Genomic DNA, 17,603 nt, shown 5'->3' with positions numbered 1-17,603 from the left:
GTGTCTTAACCTGGAAAAGATAGTTGATCTTTATTGCAATAACATGACAGGGGAATCTCAATATAAAGGTTACACATACATTCAAAACAAAGTCCAATGACATTGATCTTTCCTCTTTATGTGTAACATTTTCCCCTGCCCTCCCAATGGATGAAAACTGTATACATGTTAACTAGATATAATAGTCTTTGTGATGCACAGTTATATCTGAGTTAAATTAAAACAACAAAAGAGACAGTTCATACAAAATTGTCATACAAATGATCAGACAAATAAAGAGCATTCCTCACCACCTCTCGGACTTTACTAACACTAAATATAAAACAGCCCTTAATTTGATCACTTTAAGGCACATACTGTATTGGTGCAAGTTTAAAATCAGTTCCCCGTTTTCAGGTGATGGGCATGGATCAGTTCATCTCATTAAATCTTACATAGGAGTGTCTGTGTCTGTGTACATAATCTACTCAGTTACCACGCAGGTTCATGAGGTTCATTTTGACATTTTTTCAAAGACAATATTCCAACTGTTGTCTGAAACCTGTTGCACCTGCTATTATTTCTGTATCAACATATTTATCTCAGGTAAACAGTTGGCCTACTAAATCGGTCTTCTCAGACACAGAAATCAGAGGACGTGAACATGTATGGCTGCTGAACAGATCATTTATCAACTCGACTTCCCCCCACCTCAACACAACCATCTACATCTTCTTTCAGTTCCTTGTTGTCATGGTTACAGAGTAAAGCAACATTTCTGCAAGGCCTGACCAGCAGAGCTCCGACTCTGCTCTTCAACATGGTTGACTGATCTGATCTACAGTGATCAAAGAGCAAATAGAGGAAACTGTCTTTAAACAATTAAACAAGGAAATGATATGTATCTTAATGTTTGTTTGTGTGTGTGTGTGTGTGTGTTGTGTGTGTTGTGTGTGTGTGTGTGTGTGTGTGCATGTACAGTATGTGTGGAACAAACACCATGAAAGCATGTACATGGACTATGACATGCCTATCAGTGTAACTGCATGTATATATCCATGCCTGTCATTCTCTTTCTCTTTGTCCATTTATTGCGCTACATCTGTCCTACACGTGTGTGGTCACAGGTTTTCTCCGGGCTGGTACTGCGGCTCTGTGGCGGTGAAGTAATCCTCCAGGAAGGACTGCAGGTACTCAAAAGTGTGCCTCTCATCGGCCTCCCGCCTCCAGCACTGCAGCATCAGTTCATGGAGCGAGGCGGGGCTGCCCGGGGCACAGGGCATCCGGTAGCCCCTCTCCACCTGCTCCAGCACTTCACGGTTGTTCATGCCTTAAGGGATGGAGGAGGAGAGGGTTGGATTAAAACAGATGAAACACACAATAAAACCAACACATTCGATATGGAGAAAAGTAAAACGTACTTGATATACTGAAAGAAAATAAAGGCGAATTTCAAATAATTTTGAAGAAAAATGTGTAACAAAGTGTATAGAGTCGTGGCTTTTAAACATGCAGCAACATATTTATATATGGCTTCTGAAGTATAAAACAGCCACAGCTGGGCAACAATCCTGACCATGAGTGTTATTTGTTTTGATTGTATTTATGTGTTTCATGTATTTATTCTGCACATCTGTTTTTAAATTCTTTGTTATGGTATATTTATTGCTGTAATTTATCAATCTTACATTATCCTTCTGATTTTATGTGTTCTGTGATCCTTAATTGTTCTCATTATATTTTATCTCATTCATTGTAAGTCTGAATTATATGTTTTGTAAACTCTATTTTTGTGTTGTATGTGGTGCTGCTGTCTTGAACATGACACCACTGTAAAAGAGATTTCAATCCTGTTAAATAAAGTTATATCATCATATGCTCCAACTTGCACTTCAAATCTCTTCATATTAACTTTAACAGAATAATCAAAATGGAAAATTACTCCAAAAACAAATGTGTACAATTAGCAATAGTTGGGGTCAATGTATCAATAACATATTGCAAGAGAAATTATTGTGATTTATTGCAGCATCAGTGTCACCCCTTAAGGACATGCAGAAAAACCAGAAATGTTTGGGTGAGGAAACAGCATGATCTGTGTGCTAGTTTGCACAGCAGGGTGGCAGGTGCTTCAGAAAGGGTCTCACCTCCCTTCCCATCTTCCCATCTACTTTTTGAAGCACTTTCAAGTAAGGCACTAAGGCCCTAAACTCCGCCCAGTGCTGTAATGAGGTTTGTTCTGGTTGAAAATTTAAATAAACCCTCAAACTCACCATTGTTATCTGCAACTGCCTGTCCAGGATTTGACAGTGAATAGCTGAAAAATAACTAATCCTGGAGACTTTTTATTGCTAAGGATGATCAACCTGGCTCTGTGTGAGATTGAGAAATACTGAACAAGCAGGTTTTATCCAGTACCTGGGTATGGCACCCGTCCCTTAGTGATGAGTTCAGTTAGTAGGATGCCGAAGCTCCAGACATCTGACTTGATGGTAAAGCGTCCATACAGTGCAGCTTCTGGAGCCGTCCACTTGATGGGGAACTTCGCCCCTGAAACCATGGCAACACAGTGAAGATGGATAATCATATAATTAGGATAGGTTATGTATAAAAATATAGGCATGGAGGCAGAGGCAGACACTCTTAATTATCGCATTGTGCAAGAGTGGCTCTCATCCTCTCTCTATCTCACACACACACACACACACACACACATACTCATTTAATATCACATGCTGTTACCTTGTCTGGCTGTGTACTCGTTGTCCTCAATGAGCCTAGCCAGGCCAAAGTCAGCGATCTTGCACACCAGATTGTCTCCAACAAGGATGTTAGCTGCTCGCAGGTCACGATGGATGTAGTTCATCCTCTCGATGTACGCCATTCCAGCTGCAATCTGTAAACACAAAGAGAGAAAAAGAGCTCAGACAGATAGTGAAAGTATGCGTTTCCTTTAAGTTTGTCAGTGTGTGTATGTATCTGTGTGTCTCTGTTTAACGCACCTGTGCAGCCATGTCCACCAGCTGTGGCAGCTTCAGACTCTGCCCCTCCCCATCTTTTAAGAAGTCCAACAAACTTCCTGAAAAACCAAGATTGTAGCATCATGACTGGCCCCTCATGCCTTCTGTAGGTAACTCATATCTGCCGTGTATCATGGCGTGTACAAAACATATATTCAATCAAATTATTCTTAGATAGATGTTTGCAATTTCATAGAGTGACACAATTCAATTATTTTTCATGACTACAATTTAAAGCCAACTTTTGCCTCTTTCTTTTTAGTTTTAGTGAATATCGAAGGAATGTCACCTGCCCTCAGGCCACCTCCACAGCGAGGTCAAAGGTTATGCTCAGAGGAAGAAAGAGAATCCCTAGAATTGCAGGGAGGGGGTGGGATTTTTCTTCGACTGGATGCTTTCAAAATCTAGCTGTCTCTTGCCAGTTTCTCCAACGTTACCTACCCTAGCTTTAAATGAAAGAAATCTACCATGTGTCTCAAGATTATCACGATTCGTATTTTATTGCGATCCAGATGCAGAGTCAAAAAAGTCAAAACATATTCTATTATTATTTTATTTCTATTTTACTGTATATTTATTATTTTTATTCTGTAAATTGATTGTTATGACACATTGAGAGATTGTACAACCATGGTAGTGGTATGTACTCTCAGTGATTCATATTGTATCTACAGTACTTCACAGGCATGACAGTTTAGTCAGTCTGATACCTTGGCTCATGAACTCGGTGATAATGTAGATGGGCTCCTCAGACACAACGGCATAGAGCTGCACCAGCTTGTCATGGCGGAGTCTCTTCATGATCTGAGCCTCCTCCAGGAAGGCCTCAGGGGACATGGTTCCTGGCTTCAGAGTCTTCACCGCTACCTTAGTGGTACCGTTCCACATGCCTGGCATGCAGACAAGGGGATATTAATGCACAAATAGTACATGGACACACACAAAGTCATACTGCGCAGGCATACACACCAATTTCCAGGCATACTGACAAGGTGATGCCTGTATATACACGTACATACTACGGGGACACAAACGCCCATACATACAGATACAAATATCAAAAACAGAAAAAAACAAGGCACACAATATGCAGGCTGTAATGACCACACACACGGTCAAACTTCTGGTGCATGCAAATGATTGTTGTTTTGGAGAGCATGCATGACATGAGACAGGGTGATGTTATGAGGGAGGGAGGCAGGGAGGGAGGTTTACTGGTCTTACATCAACACCAGCAGCACCTGAGTTACACGGACAGGCACAAAGCTTGGCTGGCTTCAGGGAGAAACTCTGCACGGCTCAGAAAACTCAACACACTCGCATTTAGTCAGGAAAACTGTATGACATTGTAATTGGAGCTATATCATGTGGAAATACCAAGCAATACTGGGAAAAACATCAGCCTTTACTTTCATACACTGACATAAGTGGTCAGCCAGAGCCAGACATTTAGCATTACCAACGATCTTCAGGACAGTAACAGACACTACAGAGGACGATGCTTGGACAGACAATTCTCCTATTAAGCCTGTAGAGGGCGACAGAAGTTGGCGGTGTCATTCTCACCCATCCAAACGTCTCCGAAGCAGCCCTGTCCCAGCTTCTTTTGCATTGACAGCGTTTCCCTGGCCACCTCCCAGGCATCCCGCCCAAGGCCCATGGTGAGCGGGGTGGCGTTGGGGCAGGACATAGTCAGGTAATAACACAGACCGTCATTGCTGCCTAGTATGGGGAGGAGGTGGGAGCCAAGGAGGGTGGAGATGTGGAAAAAGGAAAGAGTGGAAGTGGGCGATGAAGAATGGGAGAAAAGGGTGTAGTGATGGGTGGAAAGATGGATGAAAGATGGGTGGGGGGGTGACAAAGAGGTGAGGTGAGATGATGAAACATGCACATGCAACAACAGGGGAGAAGGGGCACAACTCTGCACACCTGGATGTAAAACAAAGCCGCATTTGTATTCATTAGCTGCTGCCTCTGTGTAATTGTTTATCAAGGATTTATTAAGGATTTGTTTCACTGCTACAGTTTCTATTCAACACACAGCATTTAAAAAGTAGTCCAGACTACATCTATCAACTGTGTGTGTGTGTTGTCTTTGTTTGTGTGGTCTGATCCACAGACTCTGAACAACACAGGCAGATAAACAGGGCTTTACAGTGTATGTTTGTGAGAGTACAGGTGAGCGTTTACTGATGTTCTTGTCAACTGAACACAACCAAGACTTAAATACATTATATATACCTGCTCATTTTTTAATACTTTTTTAATCCAGGTGTGCTCCTGCTGTCACCTTCCCCCACTGCAACACAGTCCCACCATTCCTACCCATCCAGACTTCTCCAAACTGGCCGTTGCCCAGTTTCTTAATCAGCTGGAGGGATTCGCGGGGAATCTCCCACATATCCTTGGTCTTCACTGATAAGTCAGCCAGTTTAGGCATGCCCCGCTTACAGCTGCCAATCAAACGGCAGCACAGTCCTGCCGCTCTCTCTGAGAGAGAGAGAAGAGACAAACAGAGAGGCAAAGAAAAAAGGAAACAAGAGAGAAAAAGAAAACAGAGAAAAGAAAAGCAGCAAATGCAGAGATAAAGAAAGAACAAGACAGGTTGCTAATGCGCTTATGCAACTGACAAGTTAACCAAAAACTAAAGTGCAAAGGCACAAGGAAAATTCTGCAAAATAGACATAAACACACATTCTGAGCAGCAGCATTATGTACAAATACAAACAAAGACAATACAGGGGCAATACAGCTAATAAGAAAAACAAATACTGGCACAGGCAGAAAGTCAATGATATACTGTATGAGGCCAAATCTCTCAGGTTGCTTTTGATGATCATGTCAAAGTAGAGTCACAAACTGCAGGATGTTTGTTATATCAACACAAGCCGCTAGGGGGCAGATTTACACCGACAGAGGGCAGAGGAAGTGCAGGGTGTGAACCCTGCTTGTTACAACAACTCTGAATTAAGCTTAAAAAGTCCCTAAAAGTCAGTGGTGGAAGAACAATTCAAATCCTTTACTAAAGTAAAAGTATAACAAAGTCCATTACAAGTAAAAGTTCTGCATTCAAAATCCTACTTATTTAAAAGTACAGATTAGAAAAATGTACTTAGAGTATCAAAAGTAAAAGTACTCATTAGGCAGAATGGCCCCTCTCAGAGTTTTGTATTTTATAAGCAGATCATATACTTATGTAAAATCTGAATCTGCAAAATAACTTGAAACTTAAGCTGCCAAATAAATGTAGTGGAGTAAAAAGTAGCATCAAATGGAAATACTCAAGAAATGTACCTCAAAATTGTACCTAAAAGTACTGACTTTCCACCACTGATAATAGTTTAATTACAATATGAATCAAGCAGAGACAGAATTAGGCTTAAATTCTCTCTTGCAGTTGGGCAAAGAGTCAAAACTAATTTTTGATGAAATCCATGGACGCTTTGGAGCTTGAAGGTGCATCAGAAAATGGCAACACAACAATGTTTTCACTTTGAAGGAGAAGTAGAAAAAAAGAGGATGAATTAGTTTCTGTGTGCATGTGTTTATGTGTGTTACCCGTGTAGTGCTCTACCAGCTGCTGCACAGTGTCGAACTGTGATCTCGTGGTGATGTAGTAACCACCATTGTCTAGTTTGCGGATCTTATAATGCTTGACATGATCTCCCTTGTTGTCGTCCCAGTCACGGATAGACAGAGAGTAAGCACCTGTAAAGAGATGGGAGAGTAGAGGAGGAGGGATAGAGTGAGGGGAACAAAGGAGGGAGGGGGTGGATGAAGAAGCATAGAGTGGGGAAGAGGTAAGAGATAGAAATAGAATTGAAAGCGTTCACGTTTATATACGTGATATATATATATATATATATATATATACACACTCTTAATAGCAGTAAGCTGCTGTGTGTGTGTGTGTGTGTGTGTGTGTGTGTGTGTGTGTGTGGGGGGGGGTACTCACCCTTGGTGGTCTCACTCTCTCGTATGAGGAAAGTCCCCCTCTGGTTGCCATGACCCAGCAGCTGTCTCTCTGCATCCTTCCTCCCCATCTTCCCAAAATACCACCTGTCACCATGACAACAACACACAGGTCACAGCAGCAACAGCACACATCATGACCTCTGCTCTCAGACTACATGTCAATCATTGAGAAACTCTTTGACGCAGACCATCAGTAGTTACATATATTGCAGCATATGTAGCTTTCACTACTGTGTGTGTGTGTGTGTGTGTGTGTGTGTGTGTGTGTGTGTGTGTGTGTGTGTGTGTGTATGTGTGTGTACTCACTCTTCAGCCTGTATGGAGTCGACAGGAGCTACGTAGTTGGAAGGGATGTAACCTGAGTGGCCTGTGTCCAAAGAGCGAGCCTCCCACCAGTCACCCTCTCTGCAAAAAACAGGGATATAGTGTAACAATACAGTCAGCTCACCATGGAGGGTTCATAGTTCAATAGGCAAATTATATTTTTAACAATGTTGAAAAATAATAAAGATGATACAAAAATACTTCTTTATTCCTCCTAAGTAGTAAAACGTGAAAAAAACCTGTGCTTTCAAGTTTCACCAGCCTTACTTAAACGTAAATAGTCTAAATAATGCAATATAGTGCAAAATGCACTTTGTCTACATTAAAATGAACTGAAGAATAAAAGGATTCTAGATAAAAAAGAAGATAAAAGAACATATGTGCGAAGGTGGAGAGTAACAGTAACTCCAAACACCTCTGTTGGCTGCAAAGCCAAATTTAAACATCATCATATAAACTGATTTTAGATGTCTTGAGTAGGACAAGAATATTGTTCAAGAACATGAGCTTGTCGACAACGGCAACAGCAGTGTTAATGGATGGCATTTAATCGCAGCCTGTGGCATTTAATGTATGCAAACAAAATTAATTACCTTTTGGGAGTCAGAACTGATATCATTTAATACATTTAACACTGATCACATAGTTAACATTCATGCCACAGTGTACGATTAACAATCCTGTCAGGGGTGTTTATCCCTAAATCTAACGACATCTGTAAACAGATGTTTTTACAATACAGCTCTGTTTGTGTAAATTTGTAGTTACGTGTTGTTGATGATCTGGAATTTCTCTCCTTTCTGAAAAGTGAGGTCATCTTCAGTGCGAGCATCGTAGTCGTACAGAGCTATGAAGAGAGTGACTCCACAAGCTGCATACGTGTTCGCACAAACACACAGACACACATACACGCACACAACAAGAGACAAGAGTTATACACACCAGTTCATACCACTGAACTTTAACAGTCATCTAGGGTTATTTTTACTGTTTTAAATTATCTAAAAGAGAGCTTTGCGCTTGTCTGTCTGTCTTAAAACAATACTCACATACCTGTATGTACTGTAAATTAAAATAGTTATTGGAGTAAGGTTTCCTCCTGTCCATACTGGCTGTGAAGAGATCCCTTCTTAGCGCAATGCAAGTGTAAAAGATGGGGGGCAAAATCCAAAGTCCTCTTTCTATGCAAAAATGCATTTAATAGTTCAGCCAGACCCAATATGAGACTTACTATCCCTTTACTGCATCTACGAAACACAAAGTGAATTTTATACTAAAAAGACTAACTTTGAATGATATCCGCTAGATTTGTCTAAATGAGACAGCTGAAGCCACATATTAACTTTCAAAATTGCACTAAAAAGAGATCACTTCAGGGCCAGTGTGGACAGGGGGAACGATTACAGCAATTAATAACTCTTTCAATGTACATGTGAGCATTGTTTTAAGACATTCTTTAAAAAATTTTAACCTATCCTTGAAAATGTTTTAGGGCAGAGAAGGACTCAAGAAAGAGAAACGGTACATACCAAAAGACAAAGTTTTTCTTCACTACACGTATTTATCATGTTTATATAGTATTCTGAATTATGTTTTGGTGGAGAAACATGATCACACCATATTATCATGACTCTTACAATATAGATTTTAAGACCATTGTCACACAGTAGAAAAGACAGAATTAAGAAAACACAGAGAGCGAAACAAATGTCACTGAAGAAGTGCTAGGTTCACATTGCTTTATTATTATTAATGTATGGCAAACTGTCCTTGTTAATAGGTATGTTGATTTTTTACCTTCTAAAATCAAAGTAATATTATAAGATCATTTTACTTGGGTCTTATACACACACACACACACACACACACACACACACACACACACACACACACACACACACAGTCCTACATGTTATGCCTCCAGGCCGCTGGTTTGTGTTGGTGTTGGGGAAGATGGTGCTGGATGTGAAGCCCTTGTTGAAGTCTGGGATGGTCTGAGTGGGGTCGGGACAGTAACGGCCCTGACTCAAGGCCGTGGACGACCCTCCATCTACGTTGCTAGGAGACAGATCTGTAACATTTATCGGTGATGTTGCTGCTACTGCTTTGGGGGACTTCTTCTGCTTGCAACAGGCACACCCCATAATAACCAGCACGGAGACAGCGTCTGTGAAAGCAAGTAGTAGCCATGAAACATGCCACAACTTTATCAATATGAAAATGTCTATTTTGCTTCTCTTTATGGCTGCTTGATGCTACACAATAGTGATTAAAGCTGTACACAGTTTATAAAGCCTTTTTTACCTGGTATAAGTACAGTATAATAATCTTCAGTAATAAAGTGTTTATTTACAGAAATAACAACAAATGTTAGTTTAAAATAAAAATAAGGAATATACAAATCCAAAATGAACCATCTGTTTAAAGAAGTACTCCAGAGACAGCAGCAGTGACACCGGGGACATCATCAGGAATATTTTTTCAAAATTTGGAAAGCTCCCCCAGTCACAGAAGACATTATATAACTATTTTCTGAGCAGTGTCCCTCGTGACAAGTAAACTGAACGTCATGTTTAAAATCGGTGGAGTGCCCCTGTAATTACAGTAATTACCTATTACTTAATTAATTACAGTATCACAGCTTATCAACAAATTAAAAATACAAGAATCTAGTGAATTATCACAATATTCAACATAAGAAATAAGTAATTTCAGCGATCCATTTCCCCTAATTCCTGTCTATGCAGACACTAGAGACTTCAAAAACAAGCTGGTAGAAAGCGAAAGCAACACACATCAACAACATGAAGGGGTCACCCTGTTAAAAAAAAAAAAAACTAAAGAGAACTGAGAAGAGAGAAGTAACAAACTTTAAATAAAAACCTTAACTTCCCTCAAGTGGAAGGAGGAGGAGGAGCGGAAGAGGGGTTGGAGGTAAGGTGGGAAAGAGAAGTTAACTTTTTCTCACCTGATGTCTTCCTCTGTCAGATCATCTGTCAATCACCATCGCCACTAAAAAAAAGAGGGAAGAGGTGAGTGACAAGGGGTGGAATGAGAGAGCAGGGCAAGAGAGGATGAGTGGCAGAGAACCGGAGACAGAAAAGGTGATGGGGAATGTGAGAGAAAGGCTCAAGGGCGGTAAAGCGAGAATGAAGAGATGCGTGAAGGGAGTCGCGATGAGACAGAGAAGTTAGAAAAAATGGAGACACAGAGAGCTCGAGATAAGGAAAGACAGAGAGAAATGCGAGGTTAGCCACTTCCCTTTTTGCTTTGCAGTTTCGAGATGGGGTACTCAGTCATTCTCTCTGGTCAACAGCTGTGTGTGTGTGTGTGTGTGTGTGTGTGCATGTGTGTATGTGTGTGTGTGTGTGTGTGTGTGAATGTGCATGTGTGTGGGTGTTTAGGTTTGTGGTGAAATATACCTGTAAATGTCATCATAAGACAAGGGTAACTGACACAAAGTGACAAAGTGAACTGTGTTTCACAAAGACCATTGTGTGGATATGCACAATGTACGCAATCCTGACTTCCAGTTTTGAGCTGGACGCACTGACAAAGCAAAAGCTGGTGCGAACATCAAGAGGAAAAAACACAGAGACTGTAAAACATTTTAATTGTGTGCAGAGGCGCCTGCAAGAAGTCATCAACATGAGCTTTCCTGATAAACAAGAGTGCATTTTTTTCAGCAGTATTTCTTGAGGAAAACCTATATGCCTACTGCTAAGTGCCTTGCTCAGGGACATTCTTTAGAGCACTAATCGATAGTTTATTAGGCACACCTAGCTTAAAGCAAGAGTTTGGCATTTTGGGGAATACTTTTACTTGCTTTCTGGCAGAGAGTTAGATGAGAAGATTGATACCACTCTCATGTCTGTAAGGTAAATATGAAGCTACAGCCAGCAACAAGTTAGCTTAGCTTAGCACAAACACAGGAAACGGGGAAACAGCTAGCCTGGCTCTGTTCAATGGTAACAAAATCTGCCTACCAGCACATCTAAAGCTCACTAATTAAGTTATATCTCTATATCGCTATCTGAACAGAAATTAAACTGTGCCTTTAAAATGATGCAGTCCAACACAACAGCCCTGCAATAAATCCTACATTCATGAAGGTTATGATGTTCAGTTTGTGTTTTTAAGAGGTTCAGATTTAAACTACAGCGGAAACGATAAGTCTATTTTGATTGATTTTGATTGATAAACTGTAAAAGTCATTTTTCAAGCAAAAATTATCTCATTACAGCTTTTAAATTGTGAGGATTCGATGCTTTTCTTTGTCTTATGTGATAGTTACTGAATATCTTTCGGTTTTGGACTGTTGCTTGGACAAAATAAACAATTATTTGTTTGTGCAATTTGATTGGCTCATTTCTGACCTTTTATAGAGATTTCAATTGAGAAAATAATTGGCAGATTAACCAATAATGAAAATTATCTTCAAAAAAATGTAAATAACTCTCAGTACAATGCAATACAGTTCAACAGCACTGCCAGCTACAGCCTCTAAAATGTCCATAAAGTTGAATCAAAGTTTCAACAAAACTGATTATTATAACCTTCATGACATGAGTGTATCACAGGGCTGTTGTATTCGACTGCATTAGTGTTAGCAACTGTAGGTGTAACTAATAAACAGGCAACTGAGTGTAGACTGGTCCTAAGATTCAAACTGGCAACCTTTCAAACTGCAGCCTCCCCACCTACTGAGGAATGTGAGGGAAGTCACACACAGGAAGAACAATACAGGTTATGGCATGGAGCGACAACAAAACAAAAAGTAATTCACTTTCATCATAAAAAATGCCAGAACTCCCAGTAAACAGCGTCAAGTTTGTCCCACCCCCACAAATTCCCTGAAATTCCTCTCAGTCTGTAAAGCAACAAAAGCTACTATGGGCTACATCCAGAAGAGTCTAAAGCAAAATATGCAAAAATTTTACGTGCACACAAGCCCGCACGCACACACTCATTCACTATCAGGTCAGCCATCAGGAGAGCTACAGGAAGTTAGCCCTGTTAGAGTTTCCTGTCCACCCCTCTGATGGCTCCCCCCTTTTCCTGGAAACTGAGGACAGAGTCCATCTACACACACACACACACACACACACACACACACACACACACACACACAAAGCAGCTGCAGGGCCACAAACACACACAAACATCTTCCTCTCTGTTGCTGTTTTTCTTTACACCGTGCCCACACCCCTCCAACAAAAACCTTTTATATTCCCTCTATCCACTGAACCACAGCTGCTGCCTTCTTTCTCTTTCAGATAAACCTTAGAAAGGAGAAGTTACAGAGGGTGTAGAAGAGGCCTCCTCTCTTTCATCTTTATCTCTCATCTCCTTTTTCTGCTTTTCTAGGATTGACAGATTACCACAGGGATGATCAGCAAAATAACAGGGAAATGTATTCACACACACACACACACACAGTGGACTGTTTGCGGGGCGACCATGCAGTCATTGTTCTCTGTTGGGTTCCTGTTGACTAAATGTTCCTGCTCTCATCTGTCTTCCTCTCTACACACAGAAGCTATGATAATTCATGAATACCACCTGATAAAAAAAATACAAAAAAACATTTCAACACTAAAGTCACACACAGAGCACAGTACACGGCCCACTGGACAAATGCTTCACGGAGCAAGCATGCACAGAGAGCCAAAATATGCAACTGTGCACCAACATATTGTTAAATAACCAGTCATGGTGCAGAACTAAACACAAACCACCATGTACAGTATGTGTTTATTTCCTCACTTTTGACTGTGTTTATGATAATTAGGTTTTTGTTTGAATCAGTGACAAACATTAAAGGTACCAGAGTAAAGTGTGTCTGTATGTGAGTGTGTGGGTGTGTGGTGGTGATGGGTGATTCGAACTGGCACATAGAATACTTGTTGCTGCTTTTTAGGTGTGTGTGTGTATGTGTGAGACAATAGTCTGCATAGGTACTGATCACACCACAGCAATTTAAGAACAGTCAGAGTTCGTCCTTGCCTCAAAAATGAGATAAAGTATGTAACAAACAAACACACACACACACACACACACACACACACACACACACACACACACACACACACACCATGCTTGATTTTGAGTTTAGCTGTGTCAGGAATTACTCTCTTATTATGTAAGTATTTAAGGCAATGAAAGCTATAGTGATATCCTTGCATACCTAAAAAATAAAATAAGCAAACTGACCACAGAGTTTACAGTCCCTTTCACCTTGTCTAAACTATGTTTAGTCTTCTGCTACCAGTTGCAAAACCTGGATATGGGGCAACAAAAAAATGGTACAGTCATTATTTCTCCATGATGCAACTGCCATTAAAGCTTGCCTCTTGACACAGAATACTCCAAAATAAATTTTAATTATACTCAATCTACAGATATGCCAGTATTCCTCTGTTCCTCTGAGTCCTCTGTTGGCTCTTTCAAAACTAAACTGCCCTTCACTGACTGGTTTCTGACAGTCACAGCAGGTTTTTATAGCAGCTGGCAGAAGAAATAATTAGAATTCTCTGAAACAGAAGCACCTTCCGCTGGTGACGACAAGTGTGGTATTGGTCTATGAAAAAGTCTCTGCAACGACAGGCCCTTTTACAGCACAGACTAATAGTTCATAATATTTAGATATTAAGCATCAGTGATCATGTCCTTGACAGTTTTTCAAGGGTTGTTTCATCCAAATTACAAAAAACGGAATTTTCTAACCTACCTCTGGTGGTATGAAGACATGCAAATAAATTTGTTTTTTTTGCCCAGGTTTCCGCCTCCACCCCAATACAATGGAGATTAATTTTGTAATTCACAGACTTCACTGGAAATACTTTCTACGAAAGAAGTTGTCCCTAAGAAAACTTACTCTAAGATCAGTGGATTTTCCAGAGTGATGGTGGAAACTGTCTCTGGAAAGACTTGGAAAGACTGCTGAATTTTTAACGCTACCTCTCAGTGCCGTGAGCACCACAACTTTAATTCCCCTCCAGTGTATTGAGTTGGAGGCAGAAAACTTGGATACCTGAAAACCTGGACAAATAAAACCAAAAACTATCTGCATGGGGGTTTTTTTGTAATTTAGTGAACCGACCCTTTGAGAAAAACCTTTCACAGAACTGCAGTGATGGAAAAAGTATTCTGATCAGTTACTTAAGTAAAAGTAGCAATACTGCAATCAGCAAAGTGTACTGAAAGTACCCAAAGTAAAAGCACTCAGTATGCAAAATGGCTCCTTTCAGTGTTATATTATTATATTATTGGACCATTATAATTGATGCATTAGTGTGTAAGCAGAATTGTACTTACGTACAGTCCTTGAGTGAATATACTTTGTCACTTTCCACTACTGCAGAATAGTAAATTGTAGTATATTTGTGAACTATTTATATACAATATAAAGAAACAAATAAATTCTGACCTACAAAGCATTAACACGCATTCAGTGCATTCTTATAAAATCACAATAACATCACCCTCCATCGTCACACTGGCAAACATCCAAATCCAAATGACACACCCTTTCCTGCACAGTGGACTGCAGATAAGCTGCTCCCAGCGGGGAATTCACAGCAGACACACACACACACACACACACACACACACACACACACACACAGGATTGTTCAGATCTGTTGAGTTTCTGTACTTCTACATCAGTTCTGTGCTAAGCTCAGACTGTCTCCAATCCTCCTCCTCCATCTCTTTTCTTACCTTTCTTTTTCTCTCTGACTCTCTCCCTCATTAGCAGGAAGTCCCACAGGATGCGGAGTGTGAGTGGAGCAGGAATGATAGGACAATGGGAAGGCAAGCTGTCACCAAAATCCTCACCCACATAACACACACTCAGAAAGGAGCGGGAGAGAAACTGGAGGGCGGTGGGGGCAATGGAAAAGTAAGGTGTCTTGGTCATCGGGACTTCCTGTTTCCACATGAAGACATCATATCCTCCAGATACAGAGGACTGAGGTGGCTTTTGGAAGGCATACATGAACATTTACATGAACTGAGTTACTTAAGTAAAACAGTCCAATCCTGTTTTTTAAGCATTATTGGCTCAGGGCCTGTTCCTATGTGAGCAACAAGAAGAAGAGTCTTCCTCAGGTTGTGCCAGAGGCTGAAAACTGCAAAGCCCCTGACCGAAATGATAGATTCAGCTGACACCCTCTATCCAGGTGTATCAGGCTGTAGGGGCTCATCTTGGACAAGCACTTCACTGTCACAGCCCTCAGCTGCTTGGTGGGAAAACTGTGTGATGATGGTAATGTCCATTTCCACCCCCACCCCCCCAAAAAACAACTCCACGCCCCCTTCCTTCCTGCCTAGGACCGAGGCTAAAGACAGGAACTGACCTCGTAAAGAAACAGGAAGTGATGAAGTCCGGCCTTGGACAGCCTAATCGCGTTTTTCCCCATCCAACCCTCAAAATTCCACAAAAACTCCTTCACGCAGACACACAAGCCCACTTCCCCTTGAAATCAGTAGTGGATAATTTAAAGGAAGGTGGAGGTGTGATTATGCAACCTCCCTGCAGCCTATCATGATGAAAGAATAAACACCTACACCAATCTGACCACGTTAAAGCCACAGAAACACCTCCGATGGATGGACATGTTGAGGAAACATCCAGCCCTGCCTTTTCCTCAAGGTGGTTTCCTGTAGGCATGTTGCCAAATAAATCACATTTACTGAAGGAATATGCTGCCTCTGGAGAAAATTAAACATAGTCTTTCACAGACAGACATAAGGCCTTAAGCCTACATTACTTTTGAAAGTCAATGACATTTGACAAATATGCAGTACACTTACAGACAAAAGCACCCAGTTGATCCCAGATGAATCAGTTACCGTTGGCCACAAATCCAGATCCTATTGTTTGACCCTTTGACATTTTAGAGTTAACAATAAATCTTGTATTACTACAACCATATAACCATATAACCCTTGCCTAAAACTAATAGGTCTTTGATACCATGTTAAAGGACTTGTGACTAAATCATCTGGTAAATTCCACTCTTTCAATACTGCATAGTTGGCTGTTTGATTTCTAAATATAATCCTCTGTGGTATCCATCCAGTATGAAGAGCAGCCGCATTTCATTAACTTCTCACAACTACCCACACTTACATTTATCTAATAGTAAACACTCCGAAGTTACCCAATTTTCACAAACACTAAAAACAGTCAACAGATTTCAGACTATTATATTTTAAAAAAGGTACAGAGGACACTGGTGTGGTGGGCTGCAGTGTCATTTTTACCTTCCTTTTCTCAGTCTCTTTGACAGAGATGTGAACTACAGGCGACTTCCTCCACCCAAACAGAACAAAACAGTGAAAAAGTTCAAAGTAAAACCCATTTAATAAGCAATGTTGCAAAACTACCTATCCATATGTATCATCTTTTACGTGAGATTCCACCAGTTTACTGATAAAACATAAGCAGTTCTTCAAACACGAACCACTCATTCTTTAATGATAATACTAAGGTATATTATATTTTCAGCCATTATATGATACGCAGAGCAGACATACCTGACACAAAATACGTCGTTATCCCGGGGAATCCTGGGGTCAGTCGCACGGGAACCGAGATGTCAGCGGTGTCTAGTGACTCGCGGGACGCACAGAGAAAAGCCTCGCGCTACTGCGCTGAGCAAGTGAGAAGTGAGCGCGAGCCTCATCCGGAAGGCTTTTGGAACGGACTTCACGCGCAATGAGGTCCACCCCAAAGGAAAGCGCGCGTGACAGTTGAAATAATCTATTATATTTAATAGAAATAATATTAATAAAAATGATTCTTATCCACCCTTTTAGAAATTTAGAATTTATTTAGAACAAAGCTTTTCAGCCTATTTAAGGAAAATATATGCCCAAGAATTATTGTCATGTCAAATATAAACACCTAACACACCAAGGTAGGGACACGTTGTCTTATATCAGACCGATGTGCAAGTGCAAGATGCGACACATTCACTCACTGGTGTGAACTACAGGAAGACTAAATAAGATGTGCGATATCCGCGTACAATGAGACCGTGTCTTCTTTGTCGTGCTCATTGATGACACGTCACTGTTTTATTATTACTTTGTAAACGGATTACATCAAAAGGTTAACATCAATGGATAATGACCAGGTCATGCACTTTTAGCTCTAACTCCAGAAAGAGGACAAATGTATTGTTACACTATTAGGATTCACCTTGAAGAGTGAGCAGACTTGGTGGAGACAACTGTAGTGACATTTCACATTTTTTTCAAGTCTTTGTCTCCATCTTATGGTGCGTCAATGCAACT

General features: G+C 40.7%; 1 protein-coding gene across 3 annotated transcripts; it reads right to left on the bottom strand.

Annotated features, from left to right (window-relative positions):
- Positions 1 to 5: 5 nt before the first annotated feature.
- yrk (Yes-related kinase) lies at positions 6 to 17,514 on the bottom strand. Of its 3 annotated transcripts, none has more exons than XM_044172558.1 (13): positions 16,842 to 17,514; positions 10,267 to 10,310; positions 9,208 to 9,465; positions 8,067 to 8,169; positions 7,281 to 7,379; positions 6,955 to 7,058; positions 6,558 to 6,707; positions 5,325 to 5,489; positions 3,710 to 3,889; positions 2,982 to 3,058; positions 2,722 to 2,875; positions 2,398 to 2,529; positions 6 to 1,309 (listed from the first exon to the last, which is right to left on the bottom strand). In XM_044172558.1, the coding sequence occupies exons 3-13, from the start codon at positions 9,440 to 9,442 to the stop codon at positions 1,101 to 1,103; spliced, it is 1,608 nt and encodes a 535-aa protein (XP_044028493.1). In that variant the 5' UTR covers positions 9,443 to 9,465; positions 10,267 to 10,310; positions 16,842 to 17,514; the 3' UTR covers positions 6 to 1,100. The 3 variants fall into 3 exon arrangements, with proteins under 3 accessions (XP_044028493.1, XP_044028496.1, XP_044028494.1); XM_044172561.1 differs by lacking the exon at positions 5,325 to 5,489 and adding an exon at positions 4,566 to 4,721; XM_044172559.1 differs by lacking the exon at positions 10,267 to 10,310.
- Positions 17,515 to 17,603: the final 89 nt, after the last annotated feature.

The sequence above is a fragment of the Siniperca chuatsi genome, linkage group LG17 (assembly GCF_020085105.1).
Source record: "Siniperca chuatsi isolate FFG_IHB_CAS linkage group LG17, ASM2008510v1, whole genome shotgun sequence".
Classification (NCBI taxonomy): domain Eukaryota; kingdom Metazoa; phylum Chordata; class Actinopteri; order Centrarchiformes; family Sinipercidae; genus Siniperca; species Siniperca chuatsi.
This window is presented reverse-complemented; position numbering and strand designations above follow the sequence as displayed.

Coding starts and splice junctions, on each gene's coding strand:
- yrk (XM_044172558.1), bottom strand. CDS start 9,442: ATGGGGTGTGCCTGTTGCAAGCAGAAGAAGTCCCCCAAAGCAGTAGCA. Junction 7,059..7,280: donor GACTCCATACAGGCTGAAGA/GTGAGTACACAC, acceptor TCATGGTGACAG/GTGGTATTTTGGGAAGATGG. Junction 2,876..2,981: donor TGGTGGACATGGCTGCACAG/GTGCGTTAAACA, acceptor TTGTGTTTACAG/ATTGCAGCTGGAATGGCGTA.